Source organism: Mustela erminea, chromosome 13, assembly GCF_009829155.1.
Source record: "Mustela erminea isolate mMusErm1 chromosome 13, mMusErm1.Pri, whole genome shotgun sequence".
Classification (NCBI taxonomy): Eukaryota; Metazoa; Chordata; class Mammalia; order Carnivora; family Mustelidae; genus Mustela; species Mustela erminea.
The window spans coordinates 60405300-60429893 of NC_045626.1; the positions used below are offsets into that span (position 1 = coordinate 60405300).

At 47.1% G+C, this 24594-nt stretch overlaps 1 protein-coding gene across 4 annotated transcripts; it reads left to right on the plus strand.

Moving 5' to 3' along the window:
- Positions 1 to 23627, plus strand: PRELID3A (PRELI domain containing 3A). Of its 4 annotated transcripts, none has more exons than XM_032310761.1 (6): positions 1 to 123; positions 8669 to 8837; positions 10259 to 10348; positions 11243 to 11313; positions 11423 to 11525; positions 22359 to 23627. In XM_032310761.1, the coding sequence occupies exons 1-6, from the start codon at positions 92 to 94 to the stop codon at positions 22440 to 22442; spliced, it is 549 nt and encodes a 182-aa protein (XP_032166652.1). In that variant the 5' UTR covers positions 1 to 91; the 3' UTR covers positions 22443 to 23627. The 4 variants fall into 4 exon arrangements, with proteins under 4 accessions (XP_032166652.1, XP_032166653.1, XP_032166651.1 ...); XM_032310762.1 differs by lacking the exon at positions 22359 to 23627 and adding an exon at positions 13129 to 15501; XM_032310760.1 differs by lacking the exon at positions 1 to 123 and having other exon boundaries at positions 7859 to 8837; positions 22359 to 22486; positions 22771 to 23627.
- Positions 23628 to 24594: the final 967 nt, after the last annotated feature.

Genomic DNA, 24594 nt, shown 5'->3' on the forward strand with positions numbered 1-24594 from the left:
CACGCGCCGGGAGGGAGGAGCCGGGCGCGCCACAGCAGGCGCGCGGAGTCCGAGCCGGTAGCCCGCGCCCTGCGGCCGGCGGCCGGCGGCGATGAAGATCTGGAGCTCGGAGCACGTGTTCGGGTGAGGTCGGGCGGCGGGCCACGGTGGGGTCCGGACCGGCGCCTGCTCCTGCCCCCGCGGCGGCCGAGGAACGGCTGGACCCCAGACCGGGCCCTCGCCGAGCCCGCCCAGCCCCGCGCTGGCCGCTCCCAGACCGCGGCCCTGGCATCCTAAAAAGAGGGGGCAGGCTCTGTCCTTTCTAGGGCGTCGTTAGGTAGAGAGCCGGCGGAGTGGTGCAGTCTGTCTGATGGAGGGGCCGCCTGACTGACGGAGGCCGGTGGTGGGATTGTCGCAGCTCGGGGGCCGGGGGCGGCCTTTCCCTGGGGGGCTGGCGGAGGGCCGAGGCGCGGGGACGGATCTCAGCCACCCGAATGAGGCCGGACGGCGCGGGCCGGCGAGTGCGCTGGGCGGCGGGGCGCGCTGGTGTACTCGGAGGCCCGGGGGCGGGGGGACGCGGCGGGGAGGGGGCCTCGGAAAGTGACAGCCTTCTTTCCTCAGCCCACCCAGGAGCAGGCCCGATCTCGCCTGTACCATGCGCTCTTTGGGGCAGGGCGCGCGGTATCCTAGGGAGAACAGGGGCCTGGGGAGCGGGCCCGGTCCTCTGCTGAGATTGTGCTGTGCCATTGAACCCAGACTCTAAGCTGTGAGCTCGGCAGGAAGCCAAATGTGGAGAAGGCTTGTGGGGGGGTCTTTCATCCTGAATGCACTTGTGGGCATGGAAGGCCTTCAAGCCAGCATGGAAAACGAACTGTTCTAAGAGTACCCTCGTGACCTAAATGGTATCTTCTAAGTCACTTTGGTATGTGACACTATACAATTATCCTTTAAGATTTTTTAAAGGAACACAGATTTTAAAGATTCCTTGATCCCACTTGGAGAAGCATTTTGTTTTGGGGAAAACAAAACAAAACTGCGTGAAGTGAAATTGTCATCCTTTGGCCTTTTTATGTAAAATTATTACAATAAAACTTTATCGAGTGGTTTAAAACCTCTGAAATTATTTCTAATGAAATCTTTAGAGTTTATGAGATTCATTTTGAGTGTTGATTTTTGTATGGTCTGCAGTCTTTCTCAACTGGGCTTCCCTGAGAGATCCGGTGAAAACCCCAGTGAGAATGACTCCAGAGATTCTTTTCTCAATTTTGGAGATAACCGGCACCATCCGAATGCAGAGGGAAGACGTTAAATCATTGAAACTGTGTGCCCAGGCAGTGGGGCTTAGTGTTCTCCCTGAACACCTGAGAAGGACTGCCCTAAAAGTTCTTGAAATGTTGGTTGACAAGCAGAAGTGAATGGTCAGCTATGGAAAGTCACTGTTGATAAACTTCACCCTCATAAAGTGTATGATTCAACAATTCTTAGTCAATTTACAGAGTTGTACAACCATCACCATAGTCTGGTTTCAGAATATTTCCATCATGCTACAAAGACTATTCCCATTCCCATTCCTCATTCCCATTCCCAGGCACCCGCCACTCATTCCCAGCCCCAGGCAACCACTAAGCTGCTGTTTCTATAGATTTGCCTTTTCCAGAAATTTCACCTAGAAGTCGTAATACAATATGTGGTCATTTGTGTCTGGCTTCCTTTACTCGGCACATTTTTTTGAGGTTCATTGGTATGGCATCCTGCATCAGTCCTTCATTCCTTACCTTATTCATTTTGTGTCGCTGATACTCTTCTGGTGCCTGACATACAGTAGGTGCTCAGTGAGGGGGTGAGGAATCTCAAGGAAACCGGGTGCCCTTCCAGAATGAGGGCAGCTGTCCACCAAAAGAATCCCAGGAGGCCCCCAAGTTGCTGTGGACTAGGTGCTGACCATCTGCCATTGGTTTTTGAACAACTGCTGTTGATTTTTGAACTTCATATTGGCAAACGTGGCTGAGGACGGTGGTAGGTAGGCCTTTGTGGCAGACAGGTGGCGAGTGAGGTGTTATTCTGTGACAACAGGCCCTCTGTAGGACAGTATGAAATTGGAAGCCTGGCTTTCTAGCTAGGCTTTATTAATGAGTTTCCGTTTGCTTAGTCCTTAAAATCACTGATCCACCCTCCCCTTCGGGGATTATAAACCTTTCTTTTCCTTTTTATACTTGTTTACTTTTTATATATTTGTGGTGCTGACAGGTGACTCGTTGATTGGAGTTTCATAAACATACTCTTGAAAGGCAAGAGATAATCAGGCACAAAAGCTTTGGCATTTATCAAGTTTTCCTCTTGTGTCCACATCCTGAAGAAACCCCAGGACCCAGGGGTGCCTGGGTGGCACAGTTGCCTAAGCGCCCAACTCTTGGTTTCAACTCAGTCATGATCTCAGGGTCATGAGATCGAGCCCCACATCTGGCTTTGTGCTTGTTGCAGAGTCAGCCTGGGAATCTCCCTTCCTCTCCCTCTTATTCTCTCTCCCTCTCTCTCTAAAACAAATAAATCTTAGAAAGAAAGAGAGAAAGAAAGAAACCCCAGGGCCTGGAGTGGGGCATAGCTGAGAGCAGTATGAACACAGCCATGGAAATGGAGAGCCCTCTGGGAAAGCCATCGGAATCAGCATGTGTGTTACCTAGATGGGGTTCAATGTAGTTTAAATAGTAATGAAAAATATAGGATTGAAATATAAAAATATAGAAAGGGATGTTAAAAATTAAACAGGTTTATAAATTTCATCCTCACAGCATTGACCAAGGTTTCAGGTAGGCCTAGAACAAGATCTTTCCTAACAGTCAACACAAGATTGGCTGGCAACATCAAGGTCATACACTCCTTGGATTCCAGCAGCTACCGGTATCTAAAAAGTGATAACCATCTCAGGGAAGTCAGGAGCTTTGGCGGAGATATGTACTCCAGCAGGCTTGCTTTCCAGCCAAGAGCAGGGAAAAGGACCTACCCACCATTTCTTTTAAATAAGAGAAATTGAACATTACAGACAAGAGTGCTGTTCCCTCTCTCCCCACAGGCAAAATTATGAACTTGGTGGGTATCATCCTTCTCAAGGTCTGTCGGACTACCTGTGTGTCTGTGTGTGTGTGTGTGTGTGTTATTCCATAAGCAATACATAATGGCATTTGTTGTCTTAAAATGGAAATCAACGGTATCACTTGGTACAGATCTTTTGACCATTTCTCTTCACACAGTATGTTTTTGAGATTGTGTGTGTGTATCCTATAGCTGCATGATATTCCATTGTATAACTATGTCACAGCTTATCCTTTCTCTTATTGAAGGGATATAACGTTTCCCCCTTTTTCCCATATCATACTGCAGTGATCACTCCTGTATACGTTTCCAGTCCCTTTAATCAGGGGCCCACTTAGGCCAGCAATTCTCAAACCCTTCAGCCTCAGGACATCTTAATACTCTTAGAAAATACTGGGTGCCCCAGGCAGTTTTTATGTGGGTTCTACCTACCACTATTTACCATATTAGAAATTAAAATGGATATGTTTAAAAATATTTATCAATTCACTCAAAATAATAATGATAAACCCACTCCATTCATATAAGTAACATTTTTATTAAAAAACAAACCTGTATTTTCCAAAAGCACAAAAATTAGTAGGAAGAGGGGTGCTGTTTTATTTTTTTATTATTTTTTTTTTTGCTAATTTCTGGCGTAACAGAAGATAGCTTGCTCCTCCTGTCTGCTTCTGCACCAGTGTTTTACAATCTGTTGTTTTGATTCAAATATACAAATAAAACCCAGCCTCACTCTATGAATAAAACCCGTTTGGTATTTTAATAGCCTTTTAAGTGATTGTGGCTGCTTTAAGTAATTTGCTTCTGTAACAAGACAAGTGGTTTCTGAAGCTCGTTGCAATGGAAGATCTGAAAGCAGAATGACCAGTGTCGTCAGCCTGCCTTGAACATGAGTGGGTCTCTCCCTGTGACATCCCGCACCAGTCACTTGGAACATATGGGTTCATCAGGTTGGCAGTATGGGGCTGTCATCAGGCTCCTGGCAGAGGATACAAGTTTTCTAAAATTCCAATTTGTGATCAAAAGCTCAAATGTTCTCTTTGGCAGCAAATAACGATCAGTTGTTCTTGAAGGGATAGGCTCCCTGTGTTCATTTTGGAGAATATGCCGGCCACATACCTAAGTCTGAATGAGCAAAGTCCGTCCTTCTGTTGTTTCATGTAGACGTGGTGGGTTGAGCTGGAGAGCCGCAGCTTGGCTGGGCCCCACCACCCACCAGCTGCCTGGTGCTCCCCCAGCCACTTGAACCTCAAAGTGCAGCCGGTCAGCTTCCTGTGCACCCCGCTCTCTTGCTCAGAGTATTAATGGAGGAGTACTTAAGGGTCTAAATATAAAATTAATAGTCTTGCTATTTCATAATGGATTTTTTTTAAGAGACACTGGCATTATTTTCCTGAGTGAACAGCAGTGAGCCTTGACACCAAGTGCGGTTTGGGGTCAGGGCCTGCATTCATGGGAAGAGCCCCCCAACTTTACCCTCTGTTGCTTTTGCAGCATTGGGGTAAAAGGTCAATATTGTCTAAAAGGCAAGTCATGTCTCAGTAACACTGAGGCAGTTTGGGCCTGGCAGACCTCTGGAAAGGGCCTGGGAATCCTCCAGGTATGGACCATAGGCTGAGAACTGCTGGTCTGGACCTAGAGTTGCTTCGGGTGGGTGCAGGAACGCTTTGCCTTGCTTGGGGCAGCTTTCTTTTTTTTTTTAAAGCTTGTTATGGAAATTTTTAAAAGTATGCAAAAATGGAGAGCTGAGAATAGTGAGAGTCCACTGCCATCTCCCACGTTGACAGTCACCCTCTCACAGCCCGGCTGGCTTCACGTGTCCCTACCCACCGCTCCTTCCCCCTGGGTTATTTTAGGCAAATCCCAGGCATCCTATGATTTCATCCCACTTCATCTTTCTGACACCCTGGCTGTGCATAGAGAGATGCCTTTGTTACTCCTTTCCACTCCCCAGTGTGCCAGGTGGACTGAATCCCACCACCTCCTGGGCTGCAGGGCCAGGTGCCGCAGGGGTGATGTCTGGTGCTTCTGCAGCAGTGCTGTGCTCCGAGGCAGCCCCCCACCCCCACCCCGGGGATGGATTCCCATTCCATCATGGTCACTGTGAGTCACAGACATAGCCGGGACCGCACCTCTCAGAATGAACTTCAGCCAGTTCCTGGTCTGCCTATGCCAGACACTGGCACACAAGCCCTAACACAAGGGTACCGGCCCTCTTAGCATCTCCCAGGCCTTGAGCCAATTTACCATCCACAGCTCAGTCTCCCCCTTTTTTCCAACACTTGATATTACCAGAGTTTGCCATTTTTGCAATGACTACTAGGGTATTTCCTTTAACCAAGAAGTGTATGATACTGACTTACTGTATTTAACCCTTATTTTAAAAAAATGTTACTTCTTGAATCTGTTGATGTCTATATTAACTTACATGGCCCTCCTGCTGTAATCAGTAGAATTATTTATTATGTGATTGTTTTAAGTGGCTTGTATTTAGTTTAAATCATCAGTAGAAAGATGTCAGGTTTCTCTATATAAGAAAGATTATTGTGTAAGATACACTTCATACAAATACTTCAACTTTTTGCTAGTTTTAAGTAATTTTAGGAGGCACAGCCTATTCTGCTTAAAGTAGTGATTTTTGTGGGAACTACTCTTAGGACCTTAGCCTGCAATGCTTGCAGAGTATTTCAGTGAGAAGGCCCCCGTGTAACTCAGTCCCTTGCTGCTCTCAAGCATCTCCAGCTTCTGCCCCGTTCCCTAGATCATGGATCGACCGTGTCCCTGACAGTTCTTCCTCAGAAAAGAAGGCTGCACTCTGGGTCCTCCTGAGCAATCAGGTGTAACCACATCTCTGTGTCTTCATTGCTCTTTGTTAAAGCTGGTGAACAGGTCAACTCAGTGACACGATTCCATGGTTTGAAAAAGCATTTCTTTGTTTAAAAGAGGAGATTTTAGATCAGGAACATAATGGAAAAAACAGAGGGCAGGGGCCTGGGAGACCCGGTTCTAGAGCGGGCCCTGCTACAAATTTTTTGACAGAGGACAGAGTTTTATAAGCATAAAGTAAATTAATGGTCGGTAACTGATACTTTAAAAGGATGGCAAATACGGAACAAAACCAGCCCATCTGTTCATAATCTTTGATATTTGACTTCGTAATTTCATTTCTAGGAATTAATCATAAAGAAAAATTAGATATGTAAAAGGTCAGTATACACAAATGTTTGCTACTGTCTTTATTTTATAGAGCAAAATTGGGAGCAATCGAAGTAACCTATTACAGGGAACTAGTTCCATATAAATACCTCTAGGATGACCTGTTGTGTAGCTCTTCATAATCAGATTTCTGGAAATAGATTCATGATATAGGAAGATGTTCATCATCAGTTAAATATAAAAAGCAGTGTCTGAGTATGGTCTGAGCATGATTCCAGTTTAATTTTTGTAAGGTGTGTGCGTGCATGCGTTGGTGTGCCACATGTGTCTAGGTCTTGACTCTGGGCTGTGTCTATACATGCTGTTTAAACTTGACGGGTACAACTGCAAAAATGATGGTGTCGTTGACATACTCTTCTCTCCCCGGCGCTCGGATGCTTCCTGGGAGCACACACATCCTGGGGAAGGAAGAATTAGGGGAAGAAGCACTTGGGGTGGGGGGATCCACACTGAAAACCTAAAGGGGCACCTCTGACTCCCTGTGGACAGCCGTAGGGTTCTGAGCCTAACCAAGCACTAAAGAAGCACTGGGCGGTCGTGAACGTGCTTTGGGACCTCTCTGATAGTGGGACACAAAACAGGGACAAACGTGTCCATCCCCCCACCTCAAGGGCTCAGGCCCAGAGAAAGTGGGGCAATGGCCTGCAGGAGAAGCTTCAGAGAGAGCTGGAACACCTTCGGGGACTCCCAAACAGCTTGGGGTCATCTCTGGGTAGTGGACTTGTGGGTGCTTTTATTTTCATACATATTTTGGACAACTTTTTATAATCAGAAAAAAAAAATATGTTGGCTACTTCACGTCACATACCACTTCACAGATGGGGCAAAGTGCAGTCCACCTTTGAATAATGTGGGGGATTAGGAGCGCTGACCCCCTGTGCAGCTGAAAATTGTATTTTGTTTAAAAATATCCTTTCAGGGACGCCTGGGTGGCTCAGTTGGTTAAGCATCTGACTTAGGCTCAGGTCATGATCTCAGGGTTCTGGGATCAAGCCCCACGTCAGGCTCCCTGCTCAGCAGAGAGCCTACTCCTCCCTCTCCTTTTGCCATTCTAGATATAGATATAGATATATATGTATATTGCCCCTCCCCCTGCTCATGTTTTCTCTCTCTCAAATGAACAAAATCTTAAAAAAAAAAAAAAAATTCCCTTTCAGTAAATGGCCCAACTATCCACACAGTTGTTCAAGCCAGAAACCTGGGCATCTTCCTTGAGTTCTCTCTCCTTATTTTCAGGATTAATACATAACTTGTCATCCAAATTGGGATGCCTTTGAAAGTAAAAGGGGATACTCTTAATAGGTACCATAGGACATATAGACTCTTGATAGGAAGTAGTATACTTTGATCTGTCATGATCTCGGACATGAACTCGAGCCCCTCATGGGGCTTTGCACTCACTGGGGAGTCTGCTTGCAATTCTCTCTCTCTTTCCCTCTGCCCCTCCCACCAGGGTTGTGCTCTCCTCACTCAAATAAATAAATAAAGCTTTAAAAAAAGAGAGAGAGAAAATCATAAGGAAATACATCCACAGGACTATTCTGTATTTATTGGAAAAAAAAAAATCCACATGTAAGTGGCCCCATGCAGTTCAAACCACTGTTGCTCACGGATCAGCCGGTTCTCAGTAGAGCATCATTAGCTGGGATCAGTAGCCTGTTCTAGACACACATAAGGCAGGCGCCTTACTGTACGGTCATAGCGTTGAGCTCCAGGTGTCGAGGTGGTCAGCTAGGTAATGCAGCCCAAGTGGAAGTCACAGCCAAGCCTTCATGCACCACAATAGTGCAGGCACAGAGGCAAACAAACTCCCGCTCCCCAGTGTTCCGCCCCTACCATGGCAGGGGCAGGTGAGAAGCGGGGGATGGGGAGACATGTCTCTCCACCCTGAAGCCCCAAAGGAAAGGGTGCTGCCTCTTTAGGGACTGGGAGAGTGCGGGGGGTGGGGTGATGGGAGAAGTGGACAGGAAGGTCCTGAGTGGAGGGAGGGAAGTGGCTCAGGCAAGACCCCAGTGCTGGGGTGGCCTGTGAGTGCAGCACCTGGGCTGGGAATGCAGACACACTGAGCATGGCTGCCAACAGCCTGAGACGTCTGTGTCCCCAGTGTCTCACGAGTCCTACCCGGCGAAGCCTTCGGATGGCCACTGGTCAGCCCAGAAGGATCGCAGTGTCCTGGATCTGGGTGTGGAGCTGGGTCCTCAGATAGATTGGTTCGACTATACCTTTAATTAAAAACGAAATTTAAAAAACACTTAATGAGAGCATTAACGTTGATCTTCATGTCACTCCGTGGGCCACAGCACCCCTGGCGGCCCCGTGCGGCTCGGGCTTACAAACGGAGGGATTGCCTGCTCACTCCGGATGATTATGTTTTTCCCACCAGCCACCCATGGGACACCGTCATCAAAGCTGCCATGAGGAAGTACCCGAATCCGATGAACCCCTGTGTCGTGGGAGTTGACGTGCTAGAGCGCAGTGTGGACGGCCGGGGCCGGCTACACAGCCATCGCCTCCTCAGCACCGAGTGGGGTCTGCCCGGCTTCGTGAAAGCGGTGAGCGCGCCACTGCGTGCCCCGGCGACACCCGCATTGTCCTGCTGCCCCCACCTTGCCCGGCGTGCCCCTGTCCCTGTACCGCAGCGCCCCGCCGCACCCGCGACGGCCCGCTCCCGCGCATGCCCAGGCTACACCCGCGTGGCCTGGGTGCACCCTCGTTGCCCAGCCCAGGCTCTACCTGCGTCGCCTGCTTGCACCCAGGTTGTCCCCGCTGCACCCGCATCTGCCTGGTAGTCCCCATCCGCAGGAGGTGACAGCCTCTCCTGAGAGCACGCACCCAGGACTTCAGAGAAGCCTGCGAGATCGTTTGTTTCTCTGTAAACTTCCTTTAGTTTCCATCTCCGGGGTATGTGGCCTGGGTTCCTCACGCTCGGCCCTGGCCCCATCAGCATCGAGTCCGTTCCTGCAGCGCTTCTCGGCCCTGTGTCCCTCGGGGCCGCCCTAGCCAGATGCCACAGACTGGGGGGCTCCAGCAGACATCTTTTTCCTTACAGCTCCGGAAGTTGGAGGTCCAAGATCAAGGTCCTGGCGGGGTTGATTTCCCTGAGGACCTTAGGGGAGGGGTCCCATCTAGCCTCTCTCCTTGGCTGGCAGCTGATGCCCTCTAGCTGTGTCTGTGGGTGGTGGTGCTTTGCCTCACGCAGCCCTGCTGTCTCCCTCTGTGTGTCCTAATCTCTCCTTCCTATGAGGACACTGCTCAGACTAGGGTAGAGTTCACCCTAATGACCCGCATTTCAACTGAATTACTTCTCCAAAGGCCCTATTTCAAATACACTCACATTCTGAGATGCCAGGGGTCAGGAGGTCAATATATGAACTTTGGGGGACACAGTCGGTCCCTGACAAGTCTCTTCTGCAGAACCATCAAGGGAAGTCATTGAAAATGTAAATCCAAGCACAATTTCCTCCTGCCCGACCTGACCCCTGCTCTCTTCTCAACACAGATTCCCAGCCCTGATGCGGGCCCAACAGCCCAGTGAGCCCACCTTCTCCCTCCCCTGCCATGCCTGCCTCTCACCGTGCGGGGAGCTCAGCCCATGGGTCAGAGCCCAGGAGGCGTCATCTGCAGCCAAGTCTGCTGACCCCAGGACCCTGCCTGGTGCCTCTCCCTCTGTGGTTCCACCACCCCGCAGAGGGGCTTCCCTACACTTCCTGCTCCTCGCCGTTTTCTCTTCTGTCAAGGCATTTATTACTGTCCCACATTCACCTCTACCTGAATTCATTCATTGGACCCATGCTGGCCTCCACTGCTGGGACAGAGGTACCCAAGGAGCTGTGTGGGGAGGTCCATGGCTGCGTCCCCAGTGGCATCTTTTGTTGAATAGATAAAGGACTTAATTAGTAAATGAAATTCATGTTTGATGCTACAGAATAAAACTTTTGACGTGTGACTATGCTAGCTTTGCTTTGTTTTTTAGATTTTGGGGACCAGTAGGACTTTGACATACATCAAAGAACATTCTGTTGTGGATCCAGTAGAGAAGAAAATGGAACTTTGTTCCACCAATGTAAGCAATGGCCTAAGATGTGGAAGGTGCTTGGTTTTTCTGGGCATGGTGGGTAGTAATGTCTTCATTTAGTTTTTTTTTTTTTTTCCCAGCCCACCTTTGGTCTAAGGGAATCTTTAATTTTTAATGGAAAGGCTGAACTTACTTAGCAGTATTTTATTTACCTTTTTATTTCAGTATAATAAATGTGTGGAAAAAATGCATATAATGAATTGTCACAAAGTGAACATACCTTTGTAACCAGCAGACAGATCAGAGACAGGGTGTGACCAGCCTCAGGGCTCCCCTTGCACTCCCTTTTGGGGGGCACCTCCACCTCAACCTCCATATAACCACTATCCTGACTTCCAACAGCAGAGGTGATTTTTAACAATAATTTTATTTTATTTTATTTTATTTTCTAACAGTAATTTTAAAAGCACCTTTTCCCCTTCACTCCTCTCTCATTCAAAAAAATTTGTATCAGCCCACTGCACATTCAAAAAATATGTTGGGGAAAAATGCATGGGCTAGAAACATGGTTTATTTTTATAAAATCCTATTCTATAAAAATGCTCTCAGTAGCTTTGTGCTCATTTACCTGGAGGCTAATCCAGAAGGATTTTGCTTTTGTATGACTGCTGTTGGTTTGGCGGTTTGGAAGGGACTTGAAGACCAGGCCAGACTTAGGTTTGGGTGTGGAGGACAGGTGATGGTCACCAGAAGGTGCGGCCAGGACTTCAGGTTTCCCTGGGACTTACGGTGGTGTCCCCCTGCCCTGGCGAGGGAAGGGGGTGGCTGGATGTTTCTTCTGTTCTGGTTTCAGTGAGCTGATCTGGGGATGGAGGGGTCTGGGCAGATGGTTTGGGAAGAAATGCAAGAGAAATAGAACCTAAAGCCATTTTTTGTTTCAAGATCACACTCACAAACCTGGTGTCAGTGAACGAGAGGCTGGTGTACACACCCCATCCGGAGGACCCGGAAATGTAAGCTCCTACATCCTGGGATTGACATGTTGAACTCCAAGGTCAGGGTGGGCTGGGGCCTCTCCTCTGTGAGGGCCACGCAGCCCGCTTACTTGCTGCTCTTGTTTAGGACGGTGCTCACACAAGAAGCCATCATCACCGTGAAGGGGATCAGCTTGGGCAGCTATCTGGAAAGTCTGATGGCCAATACCATATCATCCAATGCAAAGAAGGTACGGCGCTCAGGCCCGGCCCCGTGTGCACTCCGGGTGCTAAGTGCCAGATTGAGGGGGTGAAATGTGTCGTCCTGTAAGTCCTACCCAGTGCTGCATCCTTGGTCGCCAATGAGCCTGGGATATCACCGCATTTTCCACGGTTACGTTCAAAACCTGCAGCAGGGAAGGCTGGCCCAGGCCTGGGGGGCAGGGGAAGTGTTGCGTGAACGTGGAATGGAAATCCAGCAGAGGGAACTACCGCTTCAAAGAGCTGACACAGCACAGGCTCAGTGCCCAGGACAAACCCTACATGTGAACCTGGTCAGACAGGCGTTTCAGGTGCTGTCCTTTCCCACTGAGTAGGCACTGAGGGGCCTAGGCTGGGCCTCCCATCCGCCAAGCTCCCCTGGACTTAGCTGCTGTCTCTGTGCCTCCCCTCTGTGGGAAGTAAGCTTTGTGGAGGTGAGGAGAAGGGTTGGATCCCAGGAGGCCATCCTCCCCACGTCCCTAGCTGGAGGGCTGCCTGAGTGAGGCAGATGCTGCTTACAGAGTCCGGCTTGCTCTCCTCCCCAGCAGAGCTGATGGAAGGGGCTTGGAAGCTGTGGAAGCTGTTCCACAAGTTCCAGGTAACATCACTGGCCAGAGCAAGGCCTTTGGATCTCATCTGAGCTTCCCTCCCAGGCTGATGTCTTCCCAGCTGACCTCTCCTTCCCTCCTCTCTCCTGGTTTGTTTTGATCAGAAGTAAGTCTCCATTCTGGGGACCAGTGGGGGTGCCTACCATGCCTGTCACGATTTAACGGGAAAACTACTGACAGTTTGCGTTTAGCCTCGGCACCGAGAGAAGAGCTGGCCTGCCCTGTTTTCAAGAAAAATCCAAATTTGAGCAATGTTGGCAGTCGCTCAGCTCAGTTCGGGGGAGGCAGGGGAAGACAGGGCCCAGAGCTGCCCGCCTCATGTCCACACTGCGAGCCTCTTGGGAGGAGTCAGAACCTCACTCACTTTTGTGTGTCCAGGGTCTGCCTAGGGCAGGTGCCCAAAATGTTTTGCTGGAAAAGTAAATTACAGGCGGCAGGGACTACTTGGCGAGGCCAAAGCCACTCCGAGGCCTCTTATGAGAAGAGTTAGGGGAAACTCAGCAGGGCCAAAGGAAAAGTCTTTTATTTCACTTCATGTTAGGAGTTGCTGTGTTGAAGCCCTGCCAGACAATCACTTCCTCCCCTGTGGCTGTGTTCCCATTGGACAGCACCCTCAGGAGAAGGGGGAGAAGGGGGAGAAGGGGCAGCGGGTCATCCGGGGATTTGGGTGGGATGAACCCGTGAGGAGGCTGCGAGGTCGCCCCCTAGTCCAGCACTCAGGAGGGGACAGTGCCGCTGATGGGTGCCCGTGTGGGGACAGCCCCAGCCGGTGTGAGGATTTCGGGCAGAATACGTACTACCTGATTTCTGAGCTTGTGAAACTGCCCTCTGCAGTGAAGATTGTTCGGGAACTGTGACCACTGTGTCTCCTTTAAAACCGTAGCGCTTTCCTGGTGCCATTTCGAACGCAGGCCGAGACCTGCTGTCTGCCGGGAGAGAAGCCGCATTTCTTACACCGTGTTGAACTCTTTCTGTGTTGCTCCAGGGGTGGGCTGCTATTGAGTGGATAATTGAGAATTCTGAGCGCGCCGTGAGCTAACGGGGTCTGCACCTGCACCCTATGACCAACAGTGGTAACTACAGTGCTCTTTAACCCCGTAGAGAATTTAGCTTCTTGCTAACAACCGTGTGCATGGTGGCTGGCGTGGGGTGTTCCGAGGTCTAGCTGCATGTGTCTCCAGCCCTCGGCTCCTTAGTATCTTCTGAAATGGAAACGGCCATGAGTTCATCCTCTTCCTAATTCATCTCCTTGTTTCACGGCAGGATTTGTTTCCCAGGGAGACTTGGGTATCCAGATTTGTTATCTGGTCTCTAAGAGAGGCAGTCCAGCTTCTCCCAGGCTGTTCTCAGCACCTGCTTGCTTAAATGTTTCCTAGAATTACTGCAGCATCAGTAAAGAGGCTGTCGCGAGTAGTCCCAGACCGATCCAATGGGAGGAATTTTTCGTTTTGGGTAGGATCTGAATATTTGCACATGTTCTTACAAAGAATGCCCTGTGGCCTTGCATCAGCGCCAGCACCCAGCCACATGACTGCTACTGGCACTTTTCTTTTAGTGGCAGAAGCAATTTCTAGCATCTTCTTGAGCTTTGCAAACATTCCTTGGTTTCCCAGGCCACCAGTGGCTGGACTACCGGAAAGGGATTTGACGCTTAATTGGTCAGCAGCCATCTTCACACTTCATAGGAAAGTCAGAGCATTTCCTGCTTCCCTCTGTTTAGGGAATCCTTATACTCCTGCCTTGAAACCCTCACCCTGTTGACCTTCCATACTGAGCTGCTCTGGGCTCCGCTTCCCACAGTTGGTCTGTCTGTCTGTCTGCAGCATGTGTGTACACACGCTGTGCCTCAGTCAGCAAACAGAAACGTGTGTTTCAGGCTCCTTTAAGAACTTCCTGCTGAAGCTTAAGTTGGCCAGAGACCTTCACCTTGAACCCAAGGTCATGATCTGCTGCTGGCTCTCTCTTCTTCCATGGAGGCACCACTAAGGTGACTGCACGTAGAGAGCCAGCCTGGTGAGCATAGTGTGTGTGTGGGCAGTGTGGCATGTATGCTGTGTCCCTCCGAGCTGTGGACTCTGTCACATTCTGTTCCCTCACAAACTAGAGCTAAACTGCCTCAATCTTTAATCAGATGCCTCATCCAAAAAATCAAAGAAGAAAGAACGAAAGAACAAGAGGGAAAAAGGAAGGAAGAAGGAAAGGAAGAAATAAGCGAGCCTTGAGTATGGTTCGCCCTGTCTGGGAGAGGTGTGGAATCTGCTGGAATCTGCCACTTGCCTAGTCACAGCCTCCACTGGGCTCTTTGGCTGTGACCTCTCAAGACAAGAGGCCTGTCTGTTGCAGACTGAGACCCAAAGAAGGGAAGACCGCTAGCAGGAGGAGGACGAGGGCCACAAAGCTGCCACGCCACTGCTGCCACAGGCCAGCCGCCCCCGGGCCGGTGTTGTTAGACTGCTCTTATGCCTTGTCTGTTTTCCTCTGGACGGCAGCGTCTAGCAATTTTCTGCTGACCCTTGGGAGCTTACTAAACAACTTTGCTCTTTCCTGATGACCCCCTGTTTCCCTCCCACGCCCCTTGGCCAACTGTCTGCACTGTCAGTCTCTTCACACATCTCTGGCCACCATCTGTCACGTCAGAGGCGACGCCGTGCATCCTCCTCACCACTGTTAGGGCAGGTCTGCACATGCCGGAATAGGGCCGTCCACCCCCACAGTGATACGTGTGGTGACAGCACCGTGAGCTCTCCCATCACATGGTTGACTTTGGTCAAGAGAGCAAAGCACCCTGCCCTCAGGCTGTGGCTGGCTTGTCCTGGGCTCTGGGACCAGCGACCCCCTGGGGCTGAAGGCTTATATTACTTGTCACCATCCCGACACGTCCGTGGGGAGGCTCATGCATCGGGGCCACTGAGATGGGATGGTGGCAAAAGTGCTTGTGAGCTCGAGGTGTCCTGTCAGCTTTAAGGTACTTCCGGGTGGGAATTTTAACTTTCCCGTTTTCACAGGCAGAGTGTAAAATCTTTCCATCTGCTTTGAATTCTAAAAACTTTAGAGAAGGCCTTCTCCATTAGGGATGAGTAGAACTGTGTTCTACCGTTATTTTTTTAGATAGTGTTTTTTGTTTGATAATAGTATTTCTAATCCAAAATGAAATGATATTCATTTATATTTTCATCTGAATATTTTATGCTTATAGCTCCTGGTAAAAAGGAGTTAAAAGATTTATGGTAAGATAACCCTCTCCCCTTACTCGCTCTGCAAAGCTCATTTCTACCCTTCTGAGGGGACACTCAACTCTTTTGGTAGTTTTTGGCTTTTACCACTAGATTTCTAAATAAGTAAACATATTCTGCTATTTCTTGATTTGTCAATTTTATTTTATTTTATTGAATATATAATTTATTTATTTGACAGAGAGAGCACAAGCAGGGGGAAACACAGGCAGAGGCAGAGGGAGAAGCAGACTCCCCGCTGAGTGGGGAACCTGACATAGGGCTCCATCCCAGGACCCTGGACCATGACCTGACACTTAACCAGGAGCAGACACTTAACCAGGAGCCCCTTGATTTGCCAATTTTAGACATTATCTAGATATTATTTACCTGTTTGGTAAAGTATTATTTTATCTCTCTCATCTCTTTCTCTCTGCTCCATTCCCTCAAAATAGCTACATTGTTTATGGTTGAAAGCACATTCAGAGTTTCCATAATTCTGAAAACACAAATACATAGCTATTGCTTATTACCAAGCCATAATTGCATTTTCTTTCTTATACAACTTTTTCCCCCTTGGTGATAATAGTAATTGTCTTATTCTTTTCATGTATTTAGTTTTATTTTATTTTATTTTTTTTAAAGATTTTATTTATTTATTTGACAGAAATCACAGAGTAGGCAGAGAGGCAGGCAGAGAGAAAGGAAGGGAAGCAGGCCCCCTGCTGAGCAGAGAGCCCGATGCGGGACTTGATCCCAGGACCCTGAGATCATGACCTGAGCCGAAGGCAGTGGCTCAACCCACTGAGCCACCCAGGCACCTCTTAGTTTTATTTTTTAAAGATCTCTGGCTGAGTCCTTCCATACTCTTACTTGCTCTCTGCAGTACCTCGTGATGTCATCTTCCACAGGTCAGTCTTTTTGGGCAGCGCACCGCCTCCCAGTTTCTCTGGCACCTTCCTTTCTGGAAGGCAGGCCTTACTCTCTGACCAAGCAGCCATATGGCTGTCATCCCTTTCCCTGGGAATTTCTGGACATTTCTTTGACATTCTCCTCTCCTGAAACTCTTGTTTCCTTGCTTCCTTACCTTCCCTTTTCTCTTCCCTGTCATAGGATGGAAAACAACATCTCATCATGGCTTCTAAGACTTGGCACATCTGAAAATGTCTCTTCTATTCTCATACTTCATTCATGGCATAGTTGGACATGTAATTCTTAAAAAAAAAACACCTTCCACTCAGAATTTTGAAGGCATTGTTCTCTTGTTTTCCACTTAGATTATTGGTCCTCTGTATGTGACTTTTTTCTCTCTCTGAAAGCTATTAGGATTTCTTTATCATTGATGTTGTGAAATTTCATGCAGCTAAGCCTTGTTTGAAGCGAACTTTAAAAAAATTCATTGTGCTGCACTGTACATGTTAAATCCCTCATTTTGATATTGTACTATAATTATGCAAGATATTATTGGGGGCAGTGGGTAAGGGTTACATGGGACATTCCTGTACTATATTTGCAGCTTCCTGTGAATCTATTATAATTTCAAAATTAAAAGTTAAAAAAATATTAATAGTAACATCATGGAAAATGGTAGAGGCAGGTACTCCCAGAATTGGTCCCTCCACTGAAACAACCAATAAGCTGGCATAAAAATGACAAAATCAACTTTTATAGAACTGTGGATTTTAATAAAATGCTTCAAGCAGGGGAGCACTTAATGAATCTTGATTAACCTACCCTGCAGATTTTGGACTTGCCAGCCTCCATAATTATGTCAGCCAATTACTTAAAATAAATCTCTGTCTATATGTACACATTTTATTGGTTCTGTTTCTCTGGAGAACCCACATTATTGAAGCTAAATTGACATCAGTTCAAATTAGATATTTTCTGAATTTAAGATATTAATTATTACCAGGATAAGCAGTAAGAAAATAATCAAAACAGACCCAGAAAGGAATAAGAGGAATCAGAATGGTACACTAAAAAGATAAATAAGTAAAAAGAAATAAAAATTTTTAAAAATCAATCAAACACAACAGATGAGGCTGGAAAGAGTCCAGGAACAGAGAATTATAAAACTCATAGAAATCAATGCACAGAGTAAGAAGTTAGTGTTTCTTTAGCATTACTTACTTTAAAGATGAATAGATTAAACAAACCAGTTAAAGCACAGAGTTTGGGAGAATAGATGAAAAAAAGATGATCCTACTATATATGCTGTCTACCAGAGACTCCCTTTAGATTCAAAGGGTTGAATGTGAGAGGATGAAAAAAGATATTCCATGTAAAGAAAACTAAGAGAGCTGGGGTGGCCATACTAATATCAGACAACATCTACTTTTGATAAAAAATTGTTACAAGAGGGGCGCCTGGGTGGCTCAGTGGGTTGGGACACTGCCTTCGGCTTGGGTCATGATCCCAGGGTCCTGGGATCGAGCCCTGCATTGGGCTCTCTGCTCAGCAGGGAGCCTGCTTTCCTTCCTCTCTCTCTCTGCCTGCCTCTCTGCCTGCTTGTGGTCTCTGTCTGTCAAATAAACAAATAAAACCTTTAAAAAAAAAACTCATTATATTAAAAAAAATTGTTACAAGAGACAAACAAGGACATTATACATCAATGAGGGGGTCAATTCGTCAAGATGACAAAAGTTATAACCATTTACACACAAAGTTACAGTGCCCCCAAATATATAAAGCAAACATTAACAGAACAAAAGGAGAAAGACAATTTCTGCAATAATAGCTGGAGACTTCAGGGATCCACTTTCACCAATGGATAGGACATCTAGACAGAAGATCAGTAAGGAAATGGAGGACAAGAACAACACCATAAACCAACTTGACTTAACAGACATCCATAGAACACTTCATCCAACAGAAGAATACACGTTTTTCTCAAGAGCACCTGGGTTATTCTCCGGGATAAACCACGTGTTAGGCCAAACACCAAGTCTTGATACATTTAAGAAGACTGAAGTCATACCAAGTATCTTTTGTTACCCCAATGAAGTGAAATTAGAAATCAACAGTATAAGATAAATGGAAAATTCAGAAATATATGGAATTTTTTAATTATGTTTCTAACAACAAATTAAATTAATTTGTTAAAGAAGAAATTATAAATGAACTTAGAACATTTTGAGGTGAATGAAAGTGAAAACACAACATATGAAAACTTACGGGATTCAGTGATCAGAGGGAAATTCATAGTTGCAAATACCTACATTAAAAAAGAGAAAAGAGGGGTGCCTGGGTGGCTCAGTGGGTTAAAGCCTCTGCCTTCAGCTCAGGTCATGGTCCCAGGGTCCTAGGATTGAGTCCCGCATCGGGCTCTCTGCTCAGTGGGGAGCCTGCTTCCCCCATCTCTCTCTGCCTGCCTCACTGCCTTCTTGTGATCTCTGTCTGTCAAATAAAAATAAATTTTTTAAAAAAAACTTAAAAAAAAAAAGAGAAAAGTCCTCAAATCATTAACCTGACTTGAAGGACCTAGAAAATGAAGAACAGACTAAACCCATGGCTTGCAGAAGGAAAGAAATGAAAAAGATTAGAGATGAAATCAACAGAGAATAGAAAAAGAATTATTTAAATCAAAGTGGTTACATTGAAAAGGTCAACAAAGTTTACAAACTTTTAGACTGACCAAGAATAAAAAGAGGATTCAAAATAAATATATCAGAAATGAAAGTGAGGCATTACTATAGATCTTACAGAAATAAAAAGATATAAGAGAATACTGTGAACAACTCTAAAGCAAAGTAGATGACCTATATGTGACGAACTACTAGAAACACACAAATGACCAAGATGGATTTAAGAAAAAATGGACTCTCAATAGGTCTATGACAGTTAAAGACATTGAATCAATAACTGAAAACCTTCCAGCCAAAGCCTCTCCGAGGGCAGCATAGGAAGAGCACCCTGCAGTTTGGTGGGACACCCAGGCAGAGGGCTGAAGGCAGGCATCTGACCAGACTGCGGATACTGCCCAGTAGTGGCTCCAGACCCACAGCAGGCAAAGGGAGCCATTGCAGATGATTGAACTGAAGGCAAATGCAAGTGCATCTCAAGGACAACAGTAGGACACACACAGCCCACACAGGAGACATCCCAGAAGTGCCTGGTTCTGGGGAACAGGAAGCATTGTGCTGCATGACAACACAGTCCTCTTCTTCATAAGGCCCCTACTTTAAAGATCAAGAGATGTAGCAGACTTTCCTACCCCTAGAAGCAAACACAGACAATATGAGGAGACAGAGAAATATGTCCCAAATCAAGAACAGGACGAAATCACAGCACAAGAGCCAAATAAATGGAAATAAGAGACATGTCTGATAAATAATTCAAAATGGTGAACATAAAGATACTCACCGGACTTGAGGAGAGGGTGGAGAATCTCAGTGCGACCCTCAACAAAGAGACTGGAAAAAAAAGCAGCTAAAGATGAAGAACTCAGTAACTGAGATAATAAATGCACTAGAGGGAGTCCATAGCAGATTAGAGGAGGCAGAAGACAGTAGGCTGGCTATAATCAACTAAATGGAAAGCAAGCATTGGCAAAGATATGGAGAAATTGGAACCTTTGTTCATACCGATGCAAATGTAACATGGTATAGCAACTCCACTCCCTACTTTTATACACAAAAGGATTGAAAACAAGTACACAAATTCTTGTACACGAATGTTCACAGAAGCACTCCTCACAAAAGCCAAAAGGTAGAAACTCAAGTGTCTTTCTGCTGATAAATGGATAAAAAAAAGTGGTCCATATAGACATTGGAATATTATTCAGCCATAAAAAGAATGAAGTAAGGATACACATTACAACATGCAAGAATTGCTAAGACATTATGCAAAATAAAAGAACCCAGACATGAAAAGACCATTTACTGTATGCTTCCATGTATGTGTGATGTCTATAATGGACTGTCCATATAGACGGAGAGCAGGCTGGTTGTTGCCAAGAGGAGAGGGGAGGAATGAACAGGGGAGAATTTGGGGAGATTTCCTGGACTTTATCTTCCAATAACTTCACTCATTTTTATTTGGGCAACTGTCCTTTTAATTTCTCGGTCTCTCATGTTCTTTATGGCGTCCTATTCTTGCCTCACAGTTTAGTATCTTCCCTCCTCTCTCTGCAGAAGTAGATGTGAAGAGGAGCCTTCTGCTGCCTCTGGGTGTCTCCTCCGTGCCCCTTCGCATGGGAGCTGTCTTTCTTCCTGACATACTTGACACACAAGCCGAGGGGCAGGTGGGGAATGAGGTCCCCGCCAACGACGGCTAGGCTTCACTGCAGGGTGACAATGGAGGTTTTCCTTGGCTTTTTCCTTGACAGCCAATGACTTTTTCTCTGGAGTGGTTCCATTTCTTCCAACAAGACTTCTCAACCTCTGGGGGCAGGGTCAGCCGGGGTCTAAGAGCCTAGGAACCCCTGCGGTTCCCTCCCATGTGTCCCCTCTCTCTGGACACCTCGGGGCTCTGAATGGCTTGTGTCAGAACCCCCTCCACCGCCTCACAGCCCGCACCTCTGCTTTCCACCTTCTTGTGGTGGCCCAATGACGATGCTGACTCCGTGGGTTCTGAATTTTGTTTCTTTTGTATTCCTGATGGTTTTATGGACAGAAGGCCAAAGGTTTTCCCCCACCATCTTGAAATCAGAGTTCTGTTGGCTTTTGTAAACAATATTCTTTCCAAAAATACATAAAAGCAGTCCATTTTTATGGTTAAAAAAAAAAAACAACAAAACAAAACCAACAGCACAGGACTCTGTTGAAGAGTAAAAAGCTCCTCCTTCAAGGGAGGAGAGCCTGGCATTTGCCGTTTAATTCCTGATTTTTACAAAGGCTTCCAGAAGTGTTTTGTGCAAATGCAAGTTATGTATTTTTTTCTTTTCTTTTATTAAACACAGACAGAACTGTACTGTATATACTCTTTTGTGCCTGTCTTTTTTCTCTAAGCAACATCACCTGAAAAACTTTCCTCTTGAGATTTAGCTGTGTAGCACTGAAGTCTTAATTCCTGCGGGATCTAGGGGCTCCTTGTAGATCAGCCCTGGATTTACAAAGGCAGTGGGTGCAGGGTAGAACACCTGTCATTCTGCAAACCGCACTCTGCCCCCTCAAGCGACCTTGACACTGAACCCTTTCTCTCCTGACAGCCTCACCACTGGACTACTAGGTAGCTCTGTTCCTCCTCGTGGAGGTCATGGTCTAAAAACTGCCCTGGAGGGGGTTCTGTTCTAGAGGGGAACCCGGAAATTTGTGATCTGGGAAAGCACATTGTGAAGCAGGGCTAAGAGTTATCAGGAAAGGTAGATTGTTTTGACTCCTCGAAATGGCTAGCGTGTGCAGGGGACCCCCCAGTGTCCTTCTGGAGGAAGACTGCATTTTTAAGGCAAGGGTATGTAAATGTCAGTTACTCAGCCACTTCCAGGCTTTGGTGGGTTGAGAGTGTCCTCCAAATAAGCATACACACCTGTCGGATTTTTCATTCTCCTCTGCCTTCCGTTATAAAGAAAACAAAACAAAAACAAACAAACAAACAAACAAAAATTCAGATAGTCAAGACTGTGGTAGTGGTTATTTTCAGAGTTCTTCAGTATGAAATAGTTTGGCCGTATAACTTTGATTTTGGCGTGGGAATGGATTCTGGATTGATTTGTGCGGCTCTGTTTGGAACTCAGCACAAAAACGAAGGTCGTATGATAGCATATCATGCAAGCTGGGTGGCAGAACCTTGGGAAATTAAACCTCGCTTTTGAATTTGAGAAAATAGGTGAAAGGTCACCTTTAATCATACAGTGTTGCTTCACAACAAATAATCTCTCCACGCGGCTGTTGCGTTCCTGTTCTGTAGGTTCCCCCAGCCCTCCGAGGGGCCTCATTTCCTGGATGCCCTCTCTGGCAGGAGCTTTTGAAGAGAAGCGCGGTGGGACCCTAACACGGTGGGCTTCGTCTCAGCGGGCAGGTGCGCGCACCCCGGGAGGTCCTCAATGCTGTTCTCTCGGCAGGGTCGCGAGGCCTTGGAGTGGGTGATCGGCCGACTTAACACGGAGTTGGAGGGCCTGGCAGCCCCTGCCTGCGCCAGAGCGTGAAGCCCCCGCGGCGCCCAGGACCGGAGGAGCAGGCCCAGCAGCAGGTGCAAGGCGATCACCACCTCCCCCCACCGCCACGCACCCCACCCCCTCCTCCCAGCAGGGGTCTGCGCGCTCGCTCCCCACCTGATCTGTCGGAGGGAGCCTCCGTGATTAGTGCATGCCTAGAGACATTTAGAAAAGGGACTCTGGCAAAGGAAGCAAATTTGCCACATCTTGGCTTATAGCTTACCTTCACCTTCATCCTCACCTTTTTTTTTTTTTTTTTTTTGGATGTAAAGTTTTGTTTAATAAACAAGAAATTAAATCTCTAATATCCTTTCCCCAGAAGCCAGAATATCAGAGTGTGAAAGGGAATGGCTTTCTCCCAGCGTTCACATAGAAGTTTCTCGGGGGCTATGATCCTGAGTTTGCGGCGATCACAAACGCAGGAGAGTCCGGTCCGCCGTGCGCGCCCCCCACCGCGCGCGGGCTGCCGTTTGCTGACATTCCGCAGCTGGAACGCTGTTCTGCGAGCGCGCTGACTCCACTGACCAGACTTTATCTTCTGCTGACCACAGACCTTAGATTTAACTTAAGATATGTTTTTTTTTTTTTTAGATATGGGTTTTTAATTATATGCATAACATAAAGCATCCCTGTTTCCTTTTAGTTTCTGAACATGAAATAGGGTACTTTTTCCCTTATTGATGTTTTAACTAAACCAACCGGTTTCGTTTTTAGAAGAGAAAGGACTATGGGGAGAAACTAGTTATTTCGATGATGTCATATTATTCACTTATTTTATTGCCCAAGCATAGAAATAAATCCAGAATCCTGCTGCCTTTTCTCCGTTTCCAGTGGTATATCCATCCCTGTTACTGTGGCCCTTGAGTTCGGTAGGAATAAATTTGAACACACTAGTTACTGTGTCTACTCTTCAGCTACAGTAGAAGTTCCTGGGATGCTGTTTCCTCTGGAAGCTGGGCTTTCTAGAGCACTGTGGGCACACAGGCCAACCTATGGTGTTTGCATTGGTCCTGCCTTCTGGTTAAGTAGCTAGTTCTAGAAGGTTCCTCCAGAAGCAGAGCCAGGTGCTCTCTGGAAACAGTTTCCCTCTTTGTAGAAGAGTGCTTGTACTACATATTCTTTGAAGACTGTTCCGCCCATTTGGCATTAGAACCAGCAATTAAAAACTGTATCTGATTTGAGCTGGTGTTTTTTTGGCTCCTAAAGAGTAGATGCCTGCTTGCCTCCGGCATTTTCTGTGCTCACTTTAAGGAAGGGTTAGGCATGCTTTGATATAGGAGTTAATTGCTGGGTGTTTCTGTTGTGAACTTCATCTTTTCACCCCAGAAGTCTCTTCCCTAGCAGCTCTCTCCTTATGGCTGAGCCTTAGGGAATGCCCGGCGTGTTTAGAACAGGTGCTCATAGGTTCTGTTCACTTCAGGGTCCCAAGAAGGAGCAGGGTTACTTATTTGGGTGACTTGGAAGCTGAGACAGGTACCCTTTGTGTGCCAGCTGTCAGATTTATAGGTATGCAGTGGTACATCTGGGCCAGTGTGGGACAACCGAGCTGCAGTTTCCTCATCAGAAAACGCAGACGCCTATACCATCTCAAAGGATGGAAGCAGGGAGCGGATGGGCAGCGCCTCAGTGCAGCCTGGTGGCACCTTGGCCAATGGCGTCACCATTAACTGCTGGCGCTGGCTGTCCCCTGGGAGGCACCACTGCGAGGGAGCTGGAATTGGGAACCCTGGGCCTCCTTAGTGGAACATCCTTTTTTTGTCATGCATATATTTTAACTTTTTTTTTTTTTTTTAAGATTTTACTTATTTATTTGACAGAGATCACAAGTAGGCAGAGAGGCAGGCAGGGGGTGGAGTGGGGAAGCAGGCTCCCTGCTGAGCAGAGAGCCTGATGCGGGGCTCTATCCCAGGACCCAGGGATCATGACCTGAGCTGAAGGCAGAGGCTTAACCCACTGAGCCACCCAGGCGCCCCTTTTTTTTAACTTTTATAATCACTCTTAAGTGTTAACTGTTAATGGTAAAAGAGGCAAGTGGGAGGACATTCATGAGTCCTAACTCGGGACTAATTGGGATTTCTAGACTTGACTGCTCATTGTGATCTGTGCTTGTCTTGTATTATTATAGGACAGCTTGCTTAGGGCA